Source organism: Paroedura picta, chromosome 10 (genome assembly GCF_049243985.1).
Source record: "Paroedura picta isolate Pp20150507F chromosome 10, Ppicta_v3.0, whole genome shotgun sequence".
In the NCBI taxonomy this organism is placed as follows: domain Eukaryota; kingdom Metazoa; phylum Chordata; class Lepidosauria; order Squamata; family Gekkonidae; genus Paroedura; species Paroedura picta.
Genome location: NC_135378.1, coordinates 1,042,253 through 1,060,880, shown reverse-complemented (window position 1 = coordinate 1,060,880; position 18,628 = coordinate 1,042,253). Strand labels below are relative to the sequence as shown.

Genomic DNA, 18,628 nt, shown 5'->3' with positions numbered 1-18,628 from the left:
TCATGAACTGCCATCGAGCTGTTGCAGGACCTTGCAGAAGCCCCTCTGCAGGATAGAGACGGCCTGCTGGTGGGATTAAACTGCAGTTCCAACATAGTTCTCCCTGAATGTGGTTGTAAACAATTCTCAAAATGCACAGCTTGACGTTCCTAACACATGTTATTTAGGAGAATAAAGTACAAATAATATTGGCCCTAATAATAGATTTCAACGGACTACGAAAACAGAAAACTTTGCCAGCCTTGTCATTGCAGGTCCCTGTGCCTGTGTCTCTTGGGCAAGTTCTATCCTCAAATGTGTCTTGCTTCCTTCTAGGAATGTGCAGCTAGTCCAAATGATCTGTATCCAGATGCTGACTGGTTAATTGGGAACCATTCTGATGAGCTGACTCCATGGATCCCCGTAGTGGCAGCAAGGTACTCCTGGCCAGGCCAGGAAGAAACGGGCGGTCAGGAGCCGCTTGGAAATACTACGATCTGTCACCTAATAAATTACGAAGTGTTGTTTTATTAGCAAGCACAGAAGAATGCCTAATGAAAGTAGAACAAAGAAGGAGACCATAAAGTACATTATTTAAAACCACACCAGCTTTTTAAAGGCTCAGGACCAGGGGTGGGGGTAGAAAAGTCATGAGTGGAGCAAGGAGTGTGAGACACCTTATTTATTAAAACATTTATAGCCCACCTTTCTTCTTGGTTTAAGGTGGCTTATACAGTAATAATGAAAACACCCCCAGTTAAAAGCAAAGGTAAACTGACTATTTCCACTCCTTTGAGGAATGCCAGATGAAAGCGAAGGGTGCTTTGGATTCTTTAGAATGTCATCCAGAGAAGAGAGTTCTGTGCTGCAACCACTCAGTGGAATTAATGAGCAGCAGGCTTAGAACAGATAAAAAGACGTATTCCTTCGCCCAAAGAGCCAATAGGCCCGCACTGGGGAGTTGAGGCTTGTTTCTACCCATTTTGGGGAAAGGTCCAGTTACCCACACCAGGCCAGAGAATTCTTTCAAGATAGCATTTTAAGGGCTGCAGCATAAAAGGGGTGACTCTGTGACTTCTGTCTAAAATCCAGCGTCCACCCAGAACCACACTGGGGACACTCCAAATAACACACCCAAATTAGGTCCTTGTCTAATTATCCACTCTGTACAAAGTTTGCTAAGCCTCTGCCTGACCTATAGTCTTTTCCATCTTCAGGGACATGGTGGGGGACCTGCTTCCAGGGACTTCCCCCTGGCAGATACCTTAGCCTGTACAAAGTTCACTGTTTCTCTGACAGCAGGATGCTTTGCAAGAGGGAAAGCCCATGATGGTCACTCCATCAGTGTCATTAACACGGGGTTTTCACTGCTGCAGGACACGGTGACGGCTGCAAGCAGGCAGCTTCTGCATAGGATGAACGTGAAACAGAGGTACAGGAGTTGTTCTTAGGTACAAGATATAGTGGAAGGAGCCGCATGTCTGTGGCAGTGGTGCCCTATGTCTTTGGAGCTTGGGTACGTAATTTGGAACAGAAATGTTGTGCTCACTTGCTTAATCGTATTCGCCTCCTCTCGAATTGTGAACATCAAGAGAATTGATGAGCTTTGAGAGGAGAAAAACATCTGGGACCAGTCTGAGAATCTAGTGAAATGTTTCTCCTTGGTGCCAAATCCAGGGAGAGGAGATGTTTTTAGGCTGATGGGGATAGTTGTACCAGCCAGCAGGGGAAATGTGTCTTTGCTAACACCTCATTGTGTTGTAGGTCTTCGTATTCTTGCTGCTATTTCGTATTACCTTGCTGCTTTTTTGACTTCCATGGAAAGTATAACCGGAGGCAAAGTAGGAAGACCCAGTACAGAGAATACCTTGATTTCGTTACAGAAGTGGGACTTGTGTGTGGCTTTAATGTTGATGAAGATTGCCTTAGAATTCCTTCGACGAAAAGGGTGATTTCTATTGACCTTGTTTTATTTAGTGCCCTTTGATCCTCTAATGCTTGTGATGTTTGATGCAGAGCTACAGCATAAGTAGATCTCTGGAGCTGGACCATGAGTGTCACTGCATTTCCAATCAGCAGAGTCCAAGGAGAGGGACATTGCAGCGGTCACCCACCATCCTACTGTGTTGGTGGGAAGCTTTTTTGTATCATTTCTGCTTGTTGTTTGAGTTTCCCCTTGAAATAATGGGAAGGGAAGTGGGAGCACACTTAGGTTAATTTCTCAGTAGCTGCATCTAAGGAGGATTTATATCTTTATATGTAAATAGATAGGCCCATGGATACCCCTCCTGAGACCCCATGCTGGAACTCTCAGCTTCCATTTTCTCCTCTGCAGGCATATCTCTCCCCCACCCCCTTTCCCAGTTGTGTCTTGTCATTGCCCGAGGCCAGAGATGAGTGGGGATGGAGTTTCATCCCAATGAACTTGGTCTTGACCAAGATTCAGGAGTTGGGGATTCAAAGTCTAACCGAGCGACATCAGATTAGCACCTTGGCGTGTGGGGGAGGTGTTGTTACCTTGGTGTACAGCTATGGGCTACTTAATTCAGAAGCTCAACTCTACCTTGCAGGCGTCATTGGTATGCTGAAGCCGGAATTATTTAGGCTGATAATCAGGGCTGGCAGCAGGAGTCCATATTGAGCAGCTGCCAAGGCCCATAGCCGTCAGAGGGTGCAGCTGAAGCCATTGAAGCTCGCTTGATCCACCATTTCCCAGTTTGGAAGCTGTGGAGGAAGCACCATGCAAGAGAGACCTTCTCCCTTAGCCCAGGAGAATTTGCAGCACTGCAGTGACTCTGTCTCCTTTTAGACACTCCAGCATTGATTTAGGTGGAAAGGAATGTGAGGAAGCCATACCTGAATTCCTCCAAAGTAGTTATCAGTCGCAAAAGAAGGGAGCTGCATCATCAGAGGCTGAAGTGGACACTCTGCTCAAAAGTCTCTGCCCCTGTACATAACGTGAGAGGCTGGGGTGTCCAGAGCAGGTTATTGTGTGCTGGAAAGCCACCCTCTGGGGTCGTAGTGCTGGGGACTGCCAAGCTGTGAGCCTGGGACCTCGAATAGGAATTCACTTTTGTTCTGGGTAATTAATAATTTGTTCCAAGGCCAGCATTAAAATTGCAGGAATTCTGTTCTTGCTCTTTTAGGTATGTTTAATTGGGAAATCTAGGACGTACCTCAGAAGGGAAAGTGCTGCCCTTGATGGCCAGCGAGCACGGTACATCAAGAGCCGCCAGTGCTGCCGCAGGGCCCCGCCAGAGGAAGCGGGAGGGTCGTGTCCCAGTGAGAGTCGGCCGGCTGCGGTTCCTGCCGTGGGCCCAGCTGCCGGCAAAGAAGTGCTGGAAAACACAGACCCGGGAGGAGCCTTAATATCGACGTTTCAGCCGAGGGGGAAGGAACCAGTCCGCAACTGCACTGCTCTCCCTCGAGCCTTTGTGGACAGCGTGGTGCTGAAGGTGGCAAACCTCCTGCTACGTGGAATCCAAGATTTATCTGCCACGTCAGACACATGGAGCCCAGGAGGTAAAGGTTTGCTTAATGTACAAAATGACAACGCCATGAATAAGAAGCAAAGGCTGGATACAAGCAACGGTTGGATACACACTCTTCTTGGATGCTTTAGGATGCTTAGGGCTGATCATGCGTTGAGCAGGGGGTTGGACTAGATGGCCTGTATGGCCCCTTCCAACTCTAGGACTCTATGAAAAATACATTATAACCCTTCCAAAAAGTCCTCCTCCGATGCTCTCTAAAAGCATTTTGAAGTTCTGTGGACTGCACACCACAGACTGAGAGTTTTTTCAGCTTGCCTTGTCATGCCTGTTGAGGAGGGAAGGATCCAGAGGAGTTGAGGGGTGCAGGGTGGGCTGCATTGGGTGGGGAGGCACTGCTGGTCTCCATGGGTCTCAAAAATGGAGCCCTGGGCTGAACCCCAGCACAGTGCTGGCCCCTCTGGAGGTCTTCTGGCCACAAAAGTGTGCGTGTGAGAACGCGTGCCGGGAAGTGTGGCTGGGGAGGGGGAGGGGTCAGGTGTGGAGTTCTGATTCCGGAGAACGAGACTTGTGGGAGGAACAGAGGGTGAAGAACGCAGCCTATGGTGGAGGCCTTTCTCCCTGTCGGGCTGCTTCAGCAGAGGCATCCCATCAAAATCACAAGATGTCAAGGTCCCTCTGCTGCAGACCGCAATGGACAGGCCCCACCTGGAGTGCTGGGTGCAGTTCTGGAGGCCACACTTCAAAAAGCACGTAGAAAAAATGGAGGGGGTGCAAAGGAGAGTGACAAGAATGATCCGGGGCCCAGCGACCAAGTCCTAGAAGAAGAAGAGTTGGTTCTTAGATGCCGCTTTTCTCTACCCAAAGGAGGTTCAAAGTGGCTTATGTTCGCCTTCCATTTCCTCTCCCCACAACAGGCACCCTGTGAGGGAGGGGAGGTTGAGAGCCCTGATATCACTGCCCGGTCAGAGCAGTTTTCTCAGTGCCGTGGCGAGCCCAAGGTCACCCAGCTGGCTGCATGTGCAGAATCGAACCCAGCTCACCATATTAGAAGTCTGCACTCCTAACCACGACACCAAGCTGAGGGGCTGGGGAATGTTCAGCCTGGAGCAGAGGAGGCTGAGAGGGACAGGAGGGCTCTCTTGAAGTATCTGAAAGATTGTCAGTTAGGGGAGGGCAGGGAAACGTTATTGTTGGCAGCAGAGGAGAGGACCCACAGTTACAGGTTTACACTATTTATAGAATAATACTGGCTAGATGGGGGGGAGGATTCATAGAGTAGTTCAACAAGGGAATGGGCTGCCCAAGGAGGTGGGGAGCTCCCCCTCACTTCAAGCAGCTGCTGCACAGATCCTTCTCCTGGCTGCTTGAGGCGGATCATAGAATCACAGAATCATAGAGTTGGAAGGGGCCACACAGGCCATCTAGTCCAACCACCTGCTCAACGCAGGATCAGCCCTAACCATCCTAAAACATCCAAGAAAAGTGGGTGTCTTGTGGTTGCCCGTTTTGCCCTCCGCCTTTCCCGGACGACTGAACTGAAGGCTGCCTTCAGATCCACAACGGCCTTTTGCTCGTCTTACATATCTGGCTGTTGCTATCATTATCATCATCATCATTTAGTTTAATTTATATACTGGCCTCCCAGTATGGATCAGGGCGGTGTAATCCAGGACAAGTCAGTGATCTAATGTGGAGGACCCACATGCAAAGCCCCCCTGCTCAGCTTCCAGAATTGGCTCTCGGTCTGCCAAGTGACATAGAATCATAGAATAATAGAGTTGGCAGGGGCCATGCAGGCCATCTAGTCCAACCCCCTGCTCAACGCAGGATTAGCCCTAAGCATCCTAAAGCATCCAAGAAAAGTGTGTATCCAACCTTTGCTTGAAGACTGCCAGTGAGGGGGAGTTCACCACCTCCTTAGGCAGCCTATTCCACTGCTGAACTACTCTGACTGTGAAAAAATTTTTCCTGATATCTAGCCTGTATCGTTGTACTTGTAGTTCATACCCATTACTGCATATCATAGAATCATAGAGTTGGAAGGGGCCATACAGGCCACCTAGTCCAACCCCCTGCTCAACGCAGGATCAGCCCTAACCATCCTAAAGCATCCAAGAAAAGTGGGTATCCAGCCTTTGCTTGAAGACTGCCAGTGAGGGGGAGTTCACCACCTCCTTAGGCAGCCTATTCCACTGCTGAACTACTCTGTGAAATTTTTTTTCCTGATATCTAGCCTATATTGTTGTATTTGAAGTTTAAACCCATTACTGCGTGTCCTCTCCTCTGCAGTCAACAGAAACAGCATCCTGCCCTCCTCCAAGTGACAACCTTTCAAATACTTAAAGAGGGCTATCATGGCCCCTCTCAACCTCCTTTTCTCCAGGCTGAACATTCCCAAGTCCCTCAACCTATCTTCATAGGGCTTGGTCCCTTGGCCCCAGATCATCTTGGTCGCTCTCCTCTGTACCCTTTCAATTTTATCTACGTCCTTCTTGAAGTGAGGCCTCCAGAACTGCACACAGTACTAAAGGTGTGGTCTGACCAGTGCCGTATACAATGGGACTATGACATCTTGTGATTTTGATGTGATGCCCCTGTTGATATAGCCCAAAATGGCATTCGCCTTTTTTACCGCTGCATCACACTGCCTGCTCATGTTTAGCTTACAATCCTCAAGTACCCCAAGGTCTCGTTCACACTCAGTGTTACCTAGAAGTGTATCCCCCATCCAGTAGGCATGCTTTTCATTTTTCTGACCCAGATGCAGAACTTTACATTTATCTTTATTAAATTGCATCTTGTTCTCATTTGCCCATTTTTCCATTGTGTTCAGATCTCGTTGAACTCTGTCTCTATCTTCCGGAGTATTTGCCAGTCCTCCCAATTTGGTGTCATCTGCAAACTTGATGAGTAGTCCCTCCACCCCCTCAACTAGATCATTAATAAATATGTTAAAAAGTACCGGGCCGAGCACCGAACCCTGAGGTACCCCGCTACTCACCTCTCTCCAGTCTGATGAAACACCATTGACAACAACTCTTTGAGTGCGGTTCTCTAACCAATTCCCAATCCACCTGACTATCTGATGTGCTTTCAAAGGCTTTTTCTGAGCAGCCGCAGAAGGCCGGAACTGTGAAAAGTTAAAAATCAAAACACGAGAGGCGGCTGCAATGTGTTCGAGTACTTTGAAAACTGTTTTTTAATTGTGTTTTAACTGTTTATGTTGTAAACCGCCCTGAGACCTATTTGGAAAAGGGCGGTCTAAAAATTAAATAATAATAATAATAATAATAATAATAATAATAATAATAATAATAATAATAATAAAATCCAGATTGCAGTCCTTCAACTTATCCATCAGAACATCATGGGGAACCTTGCCAAAAGCTTTACTAAAATCCAAGTAAATGACATCAACCGAATTTCCCCGATCCAGCAAACCTGTTACTTGGTCAAAAAAGGAAACCAGGTTGGTCTAGCAAGAGCTGTTGGAGACAAATCCATGCTGACTTCCTTGGATCACCAAATTGTCCCCCAGATGTTTAATATCTGCTCCATTATCTTCCCCACAACAGAGGTCAGACTCACTGGTCTGTAGTTTCCCGGGTCATCCTTCCTCCCTTTTTTGAAGATCGGAATAATGTTTGCTCTCTTCCAGTCTTCCGGGACATCTCCAGTCCTTAAAGAGGTCCCGAAGACGATAAAGTTCTTTGAGCACTCTCGGGTGCATTTCATCCGGCCCAGGGGATTAGAACTCATCCAGTGCAGCTAAATGCCTCTCAACAACCTCTCTATCCATGTTAACCTGCCACCCAGACACTATCCTTTGGCTACGGCCATCTCTTGATGTGCCTAAACCCTTTGACCTGTGGGAAAAAACAGATGTAAAATAGGCACTAAGCCTTCCGCTTTCTCTGCATCTTCCGTTAGAGTTTGTCCATCCACACCCAACAGTGGACCTATTGCCTCCTTTACTTTACGTTTGCTCCTCACATAACTGAAAAATCTTTTTTGTTACAATGGGCTTCCCTGGCCAATCTTAGCTCACTCTCAGCTTTGGCCTTTCTGATGATTGATCTACAGTGCCTAGTAACCTGTAGGTACTCTTCTTTAGAGCTCTGTCCTTCCCTCCATTTCCTGAACATTTCCCTTTTCTTTCTTAGTTCCTCTTGAAGTTCTCTGTTCATCCAAATAGGCTTCTTAGATCTCCTGCAGTATTTTCGTCTTTCTGGGATAGTCATTGATTGAGCATGCAATAGCTCTTGTTTGAGTAGCGTCCACCCTTCACATGCTCCCTTCCCTTCCAGCATTCTCGTCCATGGTATGACACTCATCATGTCTCTGAGTTTATTAAAGTTTGCCCTACGAAAATCCAGCATCCACCTCTGGCTACAAGCTTCCTTGGCTCCCCATCTCAAAAGGAATTCTATGAGGACATGGTCACTTCCCCCTAGGGTCCCCACTTCCTTCACCTCATCCACCAACTCTTGCCTGTTGGTCAGTATTAAGTCCAGTATGGCTGACCCTCTTGTGGGTTCATCTACCATTTGATAAATGAAATTGTCAGCCAGGCAGGTCAGAAAGTTGCATGACTTGAGTACTGACTGCCTTGAGCAGGAGGTGTGACTAGAGGGCCTGGATGTTCCCTCCCACGCTGGGATCCTGTGGCATGCGACTGACAGAGTTGCTTCCTGGTGCCTTTTCCAGCCCCTTGGTTTACACGGGAGCTCGGAATTTTGATCAAATTGGGGAGAAAATCAGACAAAACGTGCTGCAAACCACATTCAAGGGCTGAGGAGACAGCAAAGAAACTTAGCTGCATTTTGCCACCCAAACTGTTGGATGGTTCAGAGCATGATGTTTTCTAGCTATGTGCCTTGAGCACAAACACACTTTGGGCAACATGCTCTGAGTGGGAAATGAGCTGTGAGGAGGGTTCCTGATTCTCTGCTGATGAAATCTCTCTCATCCAGTCAGATGCCAGTTCTGAAGAAGAAGAGCTGGGTTTTATACCCTGCTTTTCACTCCAGCCCAAGGTTCCCCAGCAGACTGCATGTTGGAGGGGCGGGGAATCCAACCCAGCTCTCCAGATTAGAAGCCTGGACCAGGCTGATCCTGCATTAAGCGGGGGGTTGGGCTAGACGGCCTGTTTGGCTCCTGAGTTTATGATGCTGGAGGGATGGTTGGCAAGGTCGGCGGGGTGCCATTGGACACCTCTTCCCTGGCTGATGTTGGCCGAGTTCTTGGAGTTGCTCAGGCCACTTCCTGCGCACTGGATCCTTGTCTGTCCTGATGGAAGAAGGCGCCAAAGCCTGTGCGGGAAGAAGAGTCTCTTCTCCTTCCTTGTCTCATGTTGGATAAGATGGATGAAGGCAGTTATGGACCTGCCTCCACGTGAGCAGGAGTTGCAGAGCCACGGGGACTTCTGGGTGACCACTCTGAGGGGCTTCGCGCTTGCATTCAGACCTCCCCTCATTATTTGAGCTGCTGGGTCACTTACGGTTAACTCAGATCCTTATATAAGTCGGATTAACCCCATAGAGGAAAATTTAACTTTTTTTGGTTGTTTCCTTCTCTTTTTTAAATCAAACACTATATAAGGATGCTGATTTTCAAGAAACGTTGGTTGAAGCCTGCAGTATGTATTTTCTCCTGTGATTCAACGTAGTTCCAGTGATTGCAGAGCAGTAGGTGTGTTGTCTATCAATATTGACTCTTCCAAGATTTTGCCAGGGATTAACAGTGGCCAGATTTTACATGGTACCCTCTGCACTCTTGACAGAAAGATACAGTGAACTTTCCATCTCCGCATAGATGTGGTCCTTGCTCAGCTGAAGCCAGCTTGTGTTTTTTCTCAGGAGGCTGAGTTTGAAAGTCTCACCTTGTTTTCTGCAGGGAGTCTCACCTTGAGTGAAATTGCAGCACATTTAAATGAGGACACTTTAAAAAGGCTGAGGAATGAATATGGAGGCCTGCAGACCTTGCTCAGAAATAATCACCAAGTGTTTGAAGGTAAGAACAAGAATATCTCACGACTGTTTCCTGGCGTGTGCCACAGGAGAGTTGTTACTAACGCAAACAAGAAGTCATTCATGAATTAAGTCATGAGTTGTGTTCTTTTGAAGGCCACCTGGCACACTGCTGAAACACAGAGCTAAGGCCTGACTCCAGTTTCTCCATGTGGGTTTTGTTGTTGTTGTTGTTGTTGCCAATTCCCCCTCCCTCCAGAATGCTACTCATGGTGGGTGGAATGAGAAGTGTCTCGCCGATGGAAGGGGAAACCAGCCCAAATCGCCCTCCTTTCTTATGTCCGTGGCAATTTGAGATGCAGTTCAAGCCCCAGAGCCTTGGGCAGCCCCGGACCGGTCTGCTCTGCTCTGACTTTCAGCTTGACTTTTTTCCCTTTAAGATGGGTTAGATTTTAAAAGCTGTATTTTGGTTGAACATGACAAAGGAAAAAAGTGTCCTGCCAAATGCATGCCTTGAAGCATTCTTACTGATCTTTTTTTTTTTTTAAGTTTGACAGCACAGGCTTCTTCAGTACATATCCACTTTCCTCACAACTAATGTATTAAAACACTGAATCTGAAAAATAATTTGTTGGATGTCTTGCAGTACATTATTTCTCAGATTCAGTGAATTAAAACATTGATGATGATGATGATGATGTTATCCATTCAGTTGTGTCTGACCCTTGGCGATTCTTTAGGAAAGCCTTCGCCATGCGCCCCTGTCCCTAACTGCTTCTTTTAGTGGGTTTATGGTCATCCCTGTATCAGCTTTGATTGTGTCAAGCCAGCAGATCCTTTGGTGACCACGTTTCCTTTTGCTGCTGACCATGCCGAACATTAATGATTTTTCTAACGAGTTTGATCGCATGATGTGTCCAAAGTAAGTGAGCTTCAGCCATAATATCTTGCCTTCTAATGACATAGTTGGTTTGCTCCTCTCTAAAACTGTCTTGTTGGTAACTTTGGCTGTCCATGGTATTTAGCAGCATTCGTCTCCAACACCATAATTCGAAGGCATCTATTCTCCTCCTGTCTTCCTTCTTCAGAGTGCAGCTTTCGCACCCATAGCTTGTTCTGGAATTAATACATTAGTTGTGGGGAAATTGGGTATTAGTAGTTTAAAATATATTATTTTTCCTTAGTTTTTCAAGACACCTTGCAGATTAGCTAAAAATCACATCAAGGAAGAAGTGAAGGGGCTGTTTTTTCCACTGGAGGGCCAGCAGCAGAGCATCGATGTTGCCTCCCGGCACTGGGACTGGGAGGCTGATGATTCCAAATGAGGCCATAGGATGTTATCGTAGTTTGTTCTCCATCTGTTTCCTAATAATCCTTAACATCAAGGTAGCCTTTTTCACCTGGGTTGAGACTCCCACTGAGCCACCCACTACAACTCCAAGATTTCTCCCCCCCCCCCCCCCCGCAATCTCAGCATGTTTAGACCCATTGCCTATACTGGAAGCTGGGAGTTGTTATCAGCCCAGCTTGCATCAATTTACATTTTCCAACATTGAACTTCATCTGCCATCTTGGACCCACTCACCCAGTTTGTGGAGCTTTCCTTGGTCCTCTTCACAGTCAGCCTTGGTTTTCATGCTCCTGAATTATTTTGTGCCACCTGCTAAATTGGCTCTGCACTACTTACCTCTAGTTACAGGTCATTTATGAATCACTTCAATAGTAGTGGCCCCAGCAACGACCCCTGTAGGACTCTGCTGCTTACTTCTTTCATCTGTGAGAACTGCCCACTAAATCCTTTTCTTCGCTTCCTTTCATTTAACCATTTTTAATCCATAAGAGAACCTGTCCTCTCATTCCATGATTGCTAAATTGACTCAGGACTTTTTGCTGAGGGACCTTATTAAAAACCTTTTGAAAGTCCACGTGTAAAAAAATCTCCCATTGTTTACTGATTTGCTTTATTTTCACAAAGAATTCTTAATGATTTTCTCTTTGATTACAATTTCTACTACCTCCTAGACCCCTTTTTAAAAATTGCTGTAACATTTGCTACTCTTCAGCTTTCTGGTAGAGTTGTCAGACAGAGTGAAAGGTTCCATCTACAGATTGTAGATCAGCTAACTCCCATACTTAGAGGTTCCTTAACAACTTCCAGGCGTGTGCCATTAGGAGCCAGGGACCTGCTGGTTTTTAGTGTCCTCACTAGTTCTAGAACTTCCTCCAGTCATCTCAGTTTGGCTCAGCTCTTCATACTCCCTTCCTGAAAATAGTGGTTGTGGTATGGGGGTAACATGCCCCACACTTTCTAGGTCAACAGAGAAGTAAAAAGTCGTTTGAGCTTCTCTTTAACAATCCTTTTATTCCTTTGTCATCCAAAGACCCCACTGCTTCTCTGACTGGTTTTTATTTATATATATATATATTATCTTGATGCTCTTAGCAACTTGCTCCTCAGAATCTCTTTTTGCTTGCTTGTAGCCAGAGCCTGTAGTCCTTCCCGTTCAATGTTGGAAACAGCCTCTCTGGGTGATGTCTCCTGTCTTGCGAGGCTGAAACAGAAACTCTCTTTACCATAGAGTTGGTGAGATAGACAGGGACACTGACCGCTTTCCTTTGATCTCACTGACCTGTCCCTAGAGCAGGGGGAGTCAAACCTCCAAATGTCCATGGACTACAATTCCCATGACTACCCCTGCCCTAGAGGGTAGTTTCCTGTTTCGTCCATCTCTCTCCTCCTCCATCTCTCAAGCCTGCAATATCATGGAAGGGAAATGCCTCAAGCATCTCCCTCCCTCCAGCTGTTTAGACTGGAATAGGAACCTTCTCTTTACCTCTAAGCATGTGGAATCACGTTCTCTAATAACCAGTGCTTATATTAGTTAAGTCCCGTGTTGGTGAATGCGCCTTTGTTGTTTCCTGACCGCAGGCACTTTGCTCCACATTGTGCTGCTTGCCATCCTAAGGCACTCTGCTATCTTTCTAGATATTAAGACCTTGCCGATGCTTAATATCTTTCATTTAATTCCTTGGGGCACACCTTCTACTTTTTAAGAGAAGCTTCTTTATTTTTTGTAGCTTCCTTGACTTGCATTGTTACCCACTCAGGCCTTCCATTCCATTCTTTTATCAATGCTCATAAACTAACAAATCATTAGCACAACAGTGGCACCCATATGACAAATAAACAGTAAGCGTTAGGCCTGGTATAAATAGTACCACAAGGCCCTTTTAAGGTCCAGGGTGTGGAGTGCTTTTTGGTTCTTGGTGAAGAGGGCTTTGGAAGAAAGATGGGTAGAAAAATCACCTGAGAGAGGTGAAACTTGAAGACTGGGCTTGAGATGCTCGATCTGTTGGCCACATTTGACATGGTCGACCACAAGTTGTTTAGCTCACTGCCTCGCTGGGACTGGGATTCAGGGGATGGCCCTCCAATGGCTGCCCTCCTTCTTCAGGAACCGGACACGGAGGGCTGCACTGGGGGGGGGGGGTGAACCATCGATTCCCCTGTAGAGTTCCACAGAGTGTGGCACTCTCCCCCATTCTATTTAACATCTTTATGTGCCCTCTGGCATAGCTGGTCTGGAGCTATGGGCTGGGCTGTCACCAATATGCGTATGACAACCAGCTCTCTTCAAGGATGGCCACCTGGACTCTCCCCCCCCAAAAAAAAAAAAAATTATCTAGAAGGCATAACTGGATGGTTAGAGCATAGTCACCTGAAACTCAGCCCCTCCAAAATGGAGGTCCTGTGGCTGGGCAGAAAGACGGTGGGTCGGGAAGCTTGTCTACCCACCTTGGCTGGGGAGCAGCTTAACATCTTGTCCTTGACCACAAATCTGGGGGTGATCCTGGATACCTCCCTATCAGTGGAGGCCCAGGTCACAGGAGTAGCCCGCAAGTCGTCTTTCCATCTTTACCAGGTGAGGCTACTCGCACGCTGCCTGTCACTGGACTGCTTGGCCATGAACTTCTGTAACTCACTCTTGTCCTTGACCTGAAAACTGCAGCTGATACGCAATGCAGCTGCTGGGTCCTCACAGATTAATCTTGGATAGCCCATATCCAGCCAGAGCTCTGACAGCCACAATGGTTGCCAGTTGCGCCTGGATCAGATTCAGGGTTTCTGGTTTTAACCTTTAAGGCTATCCATGGCTTGGGCCCTACCTGTCTGAGCAACTGCATATATCCTTATGACACCCGTAGGGTCTTTGCTGTGCGGGTGCTAAGCTTCTGGTGGTCCCCTAGAGAGATGTGCCTGACCTCAACTCAGGCCTGACCTGGTGGAATGAGCTCCTGGGAGAGCTGAGGGCCCTGATGAAGCTGTCAAAGTTCTGCAGGGCCTGCAAGACGGAGCTCTTTTGCCAAGTCATTTGTTGAGACCAGAGCACAGAGCAAATAGGGCCTCTCCTCAGGCTATGCTATGACACGAGGTGAGCCCATACTCTGAGGTGGATGGCTGATCTAGATAGTTTGGAGGGGAGATGAATTTGTGTTGTTTTAGTAAGATTCTGTGGGGTTTAATGGAATTTTAATAGGCTTTTTATCTGTATTTGTTACCCACCATGGGTCTTCGGAGAGTGGCGGTCTACAAATGCAATAATAAAATAAGTAAATATAGAAGATTGAGCTGAGTTGTTTTCTGTTGCCCCAGAGGGTCGCACCAGAACCAATGGATTGAAATTAATTCAAAAGTTTTTTAGGCTAAACATCCAGAAGAACTTCCTGACAGAGTGGTTCCTCATTGGAACAGGCTTCCTCAGGAGGTGGTGGGTTCTCCTTTGGAAGTTTTTAAGCAGAGGCTAGACAGTCATCTCACAGAAATGCTGATCTTATGAACTTTGGCAGATGGTGAGTGGGGGAGGCAGGAGGGGGTGTGCCAGTGGTTGTCTCTTGTGGCCCTTCCTTGCAGACCCAGTGAATTGCTGATTCCCACTGTGGGACGGGAGGTGAATTTCCTCCAGGCCAGGCTGGATTCTGGAGATTTTTGGTGGGGGGGAATCAATTGTTATTATTATTATTATTATTTCGATTTATTTCCCGCCACTCCCAAATGGCTCGCGGCGGGTTACAATGTCTTAAAAAACCCATTAAAACTCCCATTAAAAGACTTTAAAATGTCACAACATGGCAGCACAATAATAAGATCCCCCTTCCTACCCCCATTCCTAAAAAAGGGGGGGTGGAGGAGAAGGAGGTCAACGATGTTCAAGAAGCCCGGGGGAGAGCAGTCGATGTACCCCGGCAGCCCCAGCCTCAACCATAGACCTGGCGGAAGAGCTCCGTCTTGCAGGCCCTGCGGAACGTTAAAGGGTCCCGCAGGGCCCGCAGCTCACCCGGGAGCTCATTCCACCAGGTCGGGGCCAGGACCGAAAAGGCCCTGGCCCTGGTCGAGGCTAGGCGTGCTTCCCTAGGGCATGAAACTGGGGTCACTGTTGGTGGGCAGGTAGTTGTGAGTTCCTGCATTGTGCAGGGGGCTGGACTAGATGACCCTGGAGGTACAACTCTGTGATTTTATAATGTGCATCCTTTGGACCTTAGAAAGGCAGCAACGACAGCCATACACCTCACGGCAAGAAGATAGAAGAAGAAGAGCTGGTTCTTATATGCCACTTTTCCCTACCCGAAAGAGTCTCAAAGCGGCTTCCAATCGCCTTCCCTTTCCTCTCCCCACCACAGACACCCTGTGAGGTGGGTGAAGATGAGAGAGCCCTGAGATTACTGAAGAAGAATAAGAGCTGGTTCTTATATGCCACTTTTCCCTACCCGAAAGAGTCTCAAAGCGGCTTCCAATCGCCTTCCCTTTCCTCTCCCCACCACAGACACCCTGTGAGATGGGTGAAGATGAGAGAGCCCTGAGATTACTGAAGAAGAAGAAGAGTTGGTTCTTATTTGCCACTTTTCCCTACCCGAAAGAGTCTCAAAGCGGCTTCCAAACGCTTTTCCTTTCCTTTCCCCACAACAGACACCCTGTGAGGTGGGTGAGGCTGAGAGAGCCCTGTTATCACTGCTGGGTCAGAACAGTTTTATCAGTGCCGTGGCAAGCCCAAGGTCACCCAGCTGGCTGCATGTGGGAGAGGAGCAAGGAATCAGACCTGGCTCGCCAGATTAGAAGTCCGCATTCCTAACCACGACACCAGGCTGGCTCTTTTTTTCTTCCTTTTAGTGGGGTTATGGAAATTGGGTTAGTTGCATGAACCTGGCCGCCATTCTTGTCTTGCCTTGTTGTGATTGGTGTACTGTGTTTTATTGTTCTTGTTACTGTTTTTAGGGGATTGATTTTATGTGACCTGCCTCGAGCCCCCGGGGGAAGGCGGGATATAAATTAAACAACAACAACAACAATAATAATAGATGAAAATAGGCTTCTTGTAAGTCCAGTGCTGCAAATTAGAGACTTAATTTGAATAACTGGAAAACAACTGGAACATAACTATACAGCATAACAGAAGCCTATTTGTTCAATGGACGAAGTTCCAGAATGGCCTTGGAACTGCCATCCCTCTTAGGGGTCAGAAAACATCTGGAGTAAAAACCCCAATCCAAGTCCACAGAGGTCACGTGTTCAGTGCTCCAGTAGCAAGTAGATCCCCCACTTGGTGGAAGAGGCCAACATAACCTAGATGAAGTGGGCAGCGGGCTCAAAGGAGGCCATTTTTGAAGCTCAGTCCATTGCTAACGATGGAGAGGACCCAGGAATCAGATGTAATCTCCTCTCAGCCGAAACGAAAGGCGGATGGATGCCCGGCATGCTCCTTAGGTGACTGTGGCTGAGGCTGCTTTCGTCTCAACCTGACAGCCTGCTGCTTCCTTTGTGGTGGCGGTTGAAAGGTATGGGACAGAGTTAAAATGGCGGCAACTCCCAGTGTACCCTGTGTGGCGAGGTTGAGTGTACTGGTTGTAAGGCAGGGAAGGGTATTGGTGATGCCCAAAGATTTTGTTTGCTGGCTCTGCTTGACTCGTGCCAGAGTTGCCGTTTCTGGATGAGAAAAGATAATCACTGTCAACAAGCAAGTCCTTGGTTCTCATTTCCAGAAGATGACCTTTGGTATTTAGCTATGCACAGTGGTGCACGGTGACATGTTGGTGGCATGCCTCCCTGCATGCATTTGTTACTTGGTCACCGCAGCCTGAAGAACGTGGCTCAGAAACACTTACCTTCAGGTAACAAACCAATGTCTGTGGTCCCACAGAACTACGTGGTAAGTGGCCATTATGGCCACTTCACGTTCAAAGTTCAAAGCTCATTTAAGAACGATCATTAAGAGAAATGATCCAAATGTTGTTTTAAGAAGCTGGCCCACATACGTACTCCAAAATGTTAGCGACTCCGGTATTGATTTTGGGGAAGAAAAATAGTATGCTAACATGCTCCTGAATTAGCCTTGTGCACGGGTGACTGACGGAAGTCCAGCCCAGGGAAATGTTTATTCTGCAGGCACAGATGATGCTGGAATGTACAGGTAAGCCATTGCCAATTTTCCAAGTCTTGGGAACTCTTTAAATTGTTACAGCGTTATAGAACTGTAAACGTAAATGAATTCTTCCTGGTCTTAAACGTGTTTTGCATTTTCTCCCTGAGTGAGTCATGAGGCCAGCCGGGGTGGAACAGGGTGAGGTATGTGGAGGGCTCTGGGCCGGTGTGATGGCAAATGCAGGCCTCCTCTGCTGGCTGTGGAATACAGCCAGGAGCCCAACCATGCTGCAGATTGTTAACTAGCATGCGATTCCTGTGTTTTTCTTGGGGGGGGGGGCAAAATGTTTGCAATTTAGAACTGTGTCCCACTTCATACAGTGTGAGACCTCCAGCTGTAATGCTCTGTGTCTTTCTGGTAATGCAGTGCTCAGTGGGAGAGTTCATATCCGTGACTGGAGAGAAGCGAAGCAGTCGAGCAAGCGGAAGCCGAGCACGCCGGCTGAGCAAGGAGTTCCTTCAGGAGCCACTAAAACTCGTCTGTGTTGGTTTGACATGCACCATCCTCATGGCTGTCCTTTGACCTCCGAATGCTGCTCTTATGCTCACGGCATTGCGGACCTGAGGCCACATCAGCCTGTGCCAAAGAAAGGTCAATCTAAGCACTAAGGAGCAGCTCCAGTGGAGCAGCTCATGTGGCCGGGGTGGCCTCTCTGCAAACAAACCTTTTTTAGGCAGGAGAACAAAGGTTTTCTGGGTAAGAGAAGATTATGCAAGTTCCATGGTTGACTTACTGCCCTGACCAATATCTGTATTCTCAAAATAGTTTATTTTCCTTTTGTTTTGATGAACATGCAAATCTATCGTTCGACTGAGGAAATATCTTGCAGTAAAATGTGGTAAAGTCAAACCAATGGATTGAAATATCAAAAGCATCCGGAAGACGTTCCTGACAGTTAGAGTGGTTCCTCAATGGAGCAGGCTTCCTTGGGAGGTAGTGGGTTCTCCATCTTTGGAAATTTCTTGAGCAGATGGCCATTTGACAGCAATGCTGTGACTTTAGGCAGCCTGTGAGAGGGGAGGGTGGGAAGGGATGAGCCAGTGCTTGGCTCTTGTGGGCCTTTCTTACCTGGCCAGACTAATGCTGATCACCACTTTGGGGTCAGGAAGGAATTTTCGTCCAGGCCAGAGTGGCCCAGGGATCCCCAGGGCAGCTGGCTGCAGCTCACCAGCACTGTTGAGGAAGAAGAGGTCCTGGAGGCAGAAGTTGGGACGAGGGTGAGTGGGCTGGGCTGGGCTGGGCTGGGCTGGGGGATCTCACCATTCTTATCAGCGCAGCCTGTGGTGCAGGAACTGCACTCTCAGTTCCTACTGCATTCAGCTCAAGGTCTCTCCATTGAACCAGCACTGCTGCTGTGGCAGCAGCACACCTGAACCACCAGGCCAGCGCACATGACCCTGCCCCTGCTGTGAGAGAAGCAGGATCTTCCCGGGCATCACTGTGCCCTCCAGCAGAGTGGGGAGGAGAAAGCTCAGGTCCTTCTGCCCCCCCCCCCTTACACACCCACCCACTGGTGCCTTGAGCTTGAGCCCTGGACAACCATCCCTTGGAGATGCTGCCGGCAGGGCTCTCTCGGCAGTATTCACAGGCCATACAGGCATCACACAAAGGCCCCCAAATACTCCTCATCTGGGACTGAACGTATCAGCCTGGGAAAGGCTCCGCCAGAGCGAGCCTCAAACCTTTCCCCCACAGTCCGATTGGCCGTGAG

The 18,628-nt window shown here is 47.8% G+C and overlaps 1 protein-coding gene across 2 annotated transcripts in view; it reads left to right on the top strand.

Annotated features, from left to right (window-relative positions):
* TRMT44 (tRNA methyltransferase 44 homolog) overlaps positions 1-17,766 on the top strand; it is a 29,060-nt gene extending 11,294 nt beyond the window's left edge. For both annotated transcript variants that reach the window (XM_077301607.1, XM_077301609.1), the window contains exons 7-11: positions 316-416; positions 1,744-1,927; positions 3,126-3,501; positions 9,369-9,485; positions 17,284-17,766. In XM_077301607.1, coding sequence (XP_077157722.1) covers positions 316-416; positions 1,744-1,927; positions 3,126-3,501; positions 9,369-9,485; positions 17,284-17,525 — 1,020 coding nt within the window. In that variant the 3' untranslated portion in view covers positions 17,526-17,766. The remainder of the gene's footprint in view (positions 1-315; positions 417-1,743; positions 1,928-3,125; positions 3,502-9,368; positions 9,486-17,283) is intronic.
* Positions 17,767-18,628: the final 862 nt, after the last annotated feature.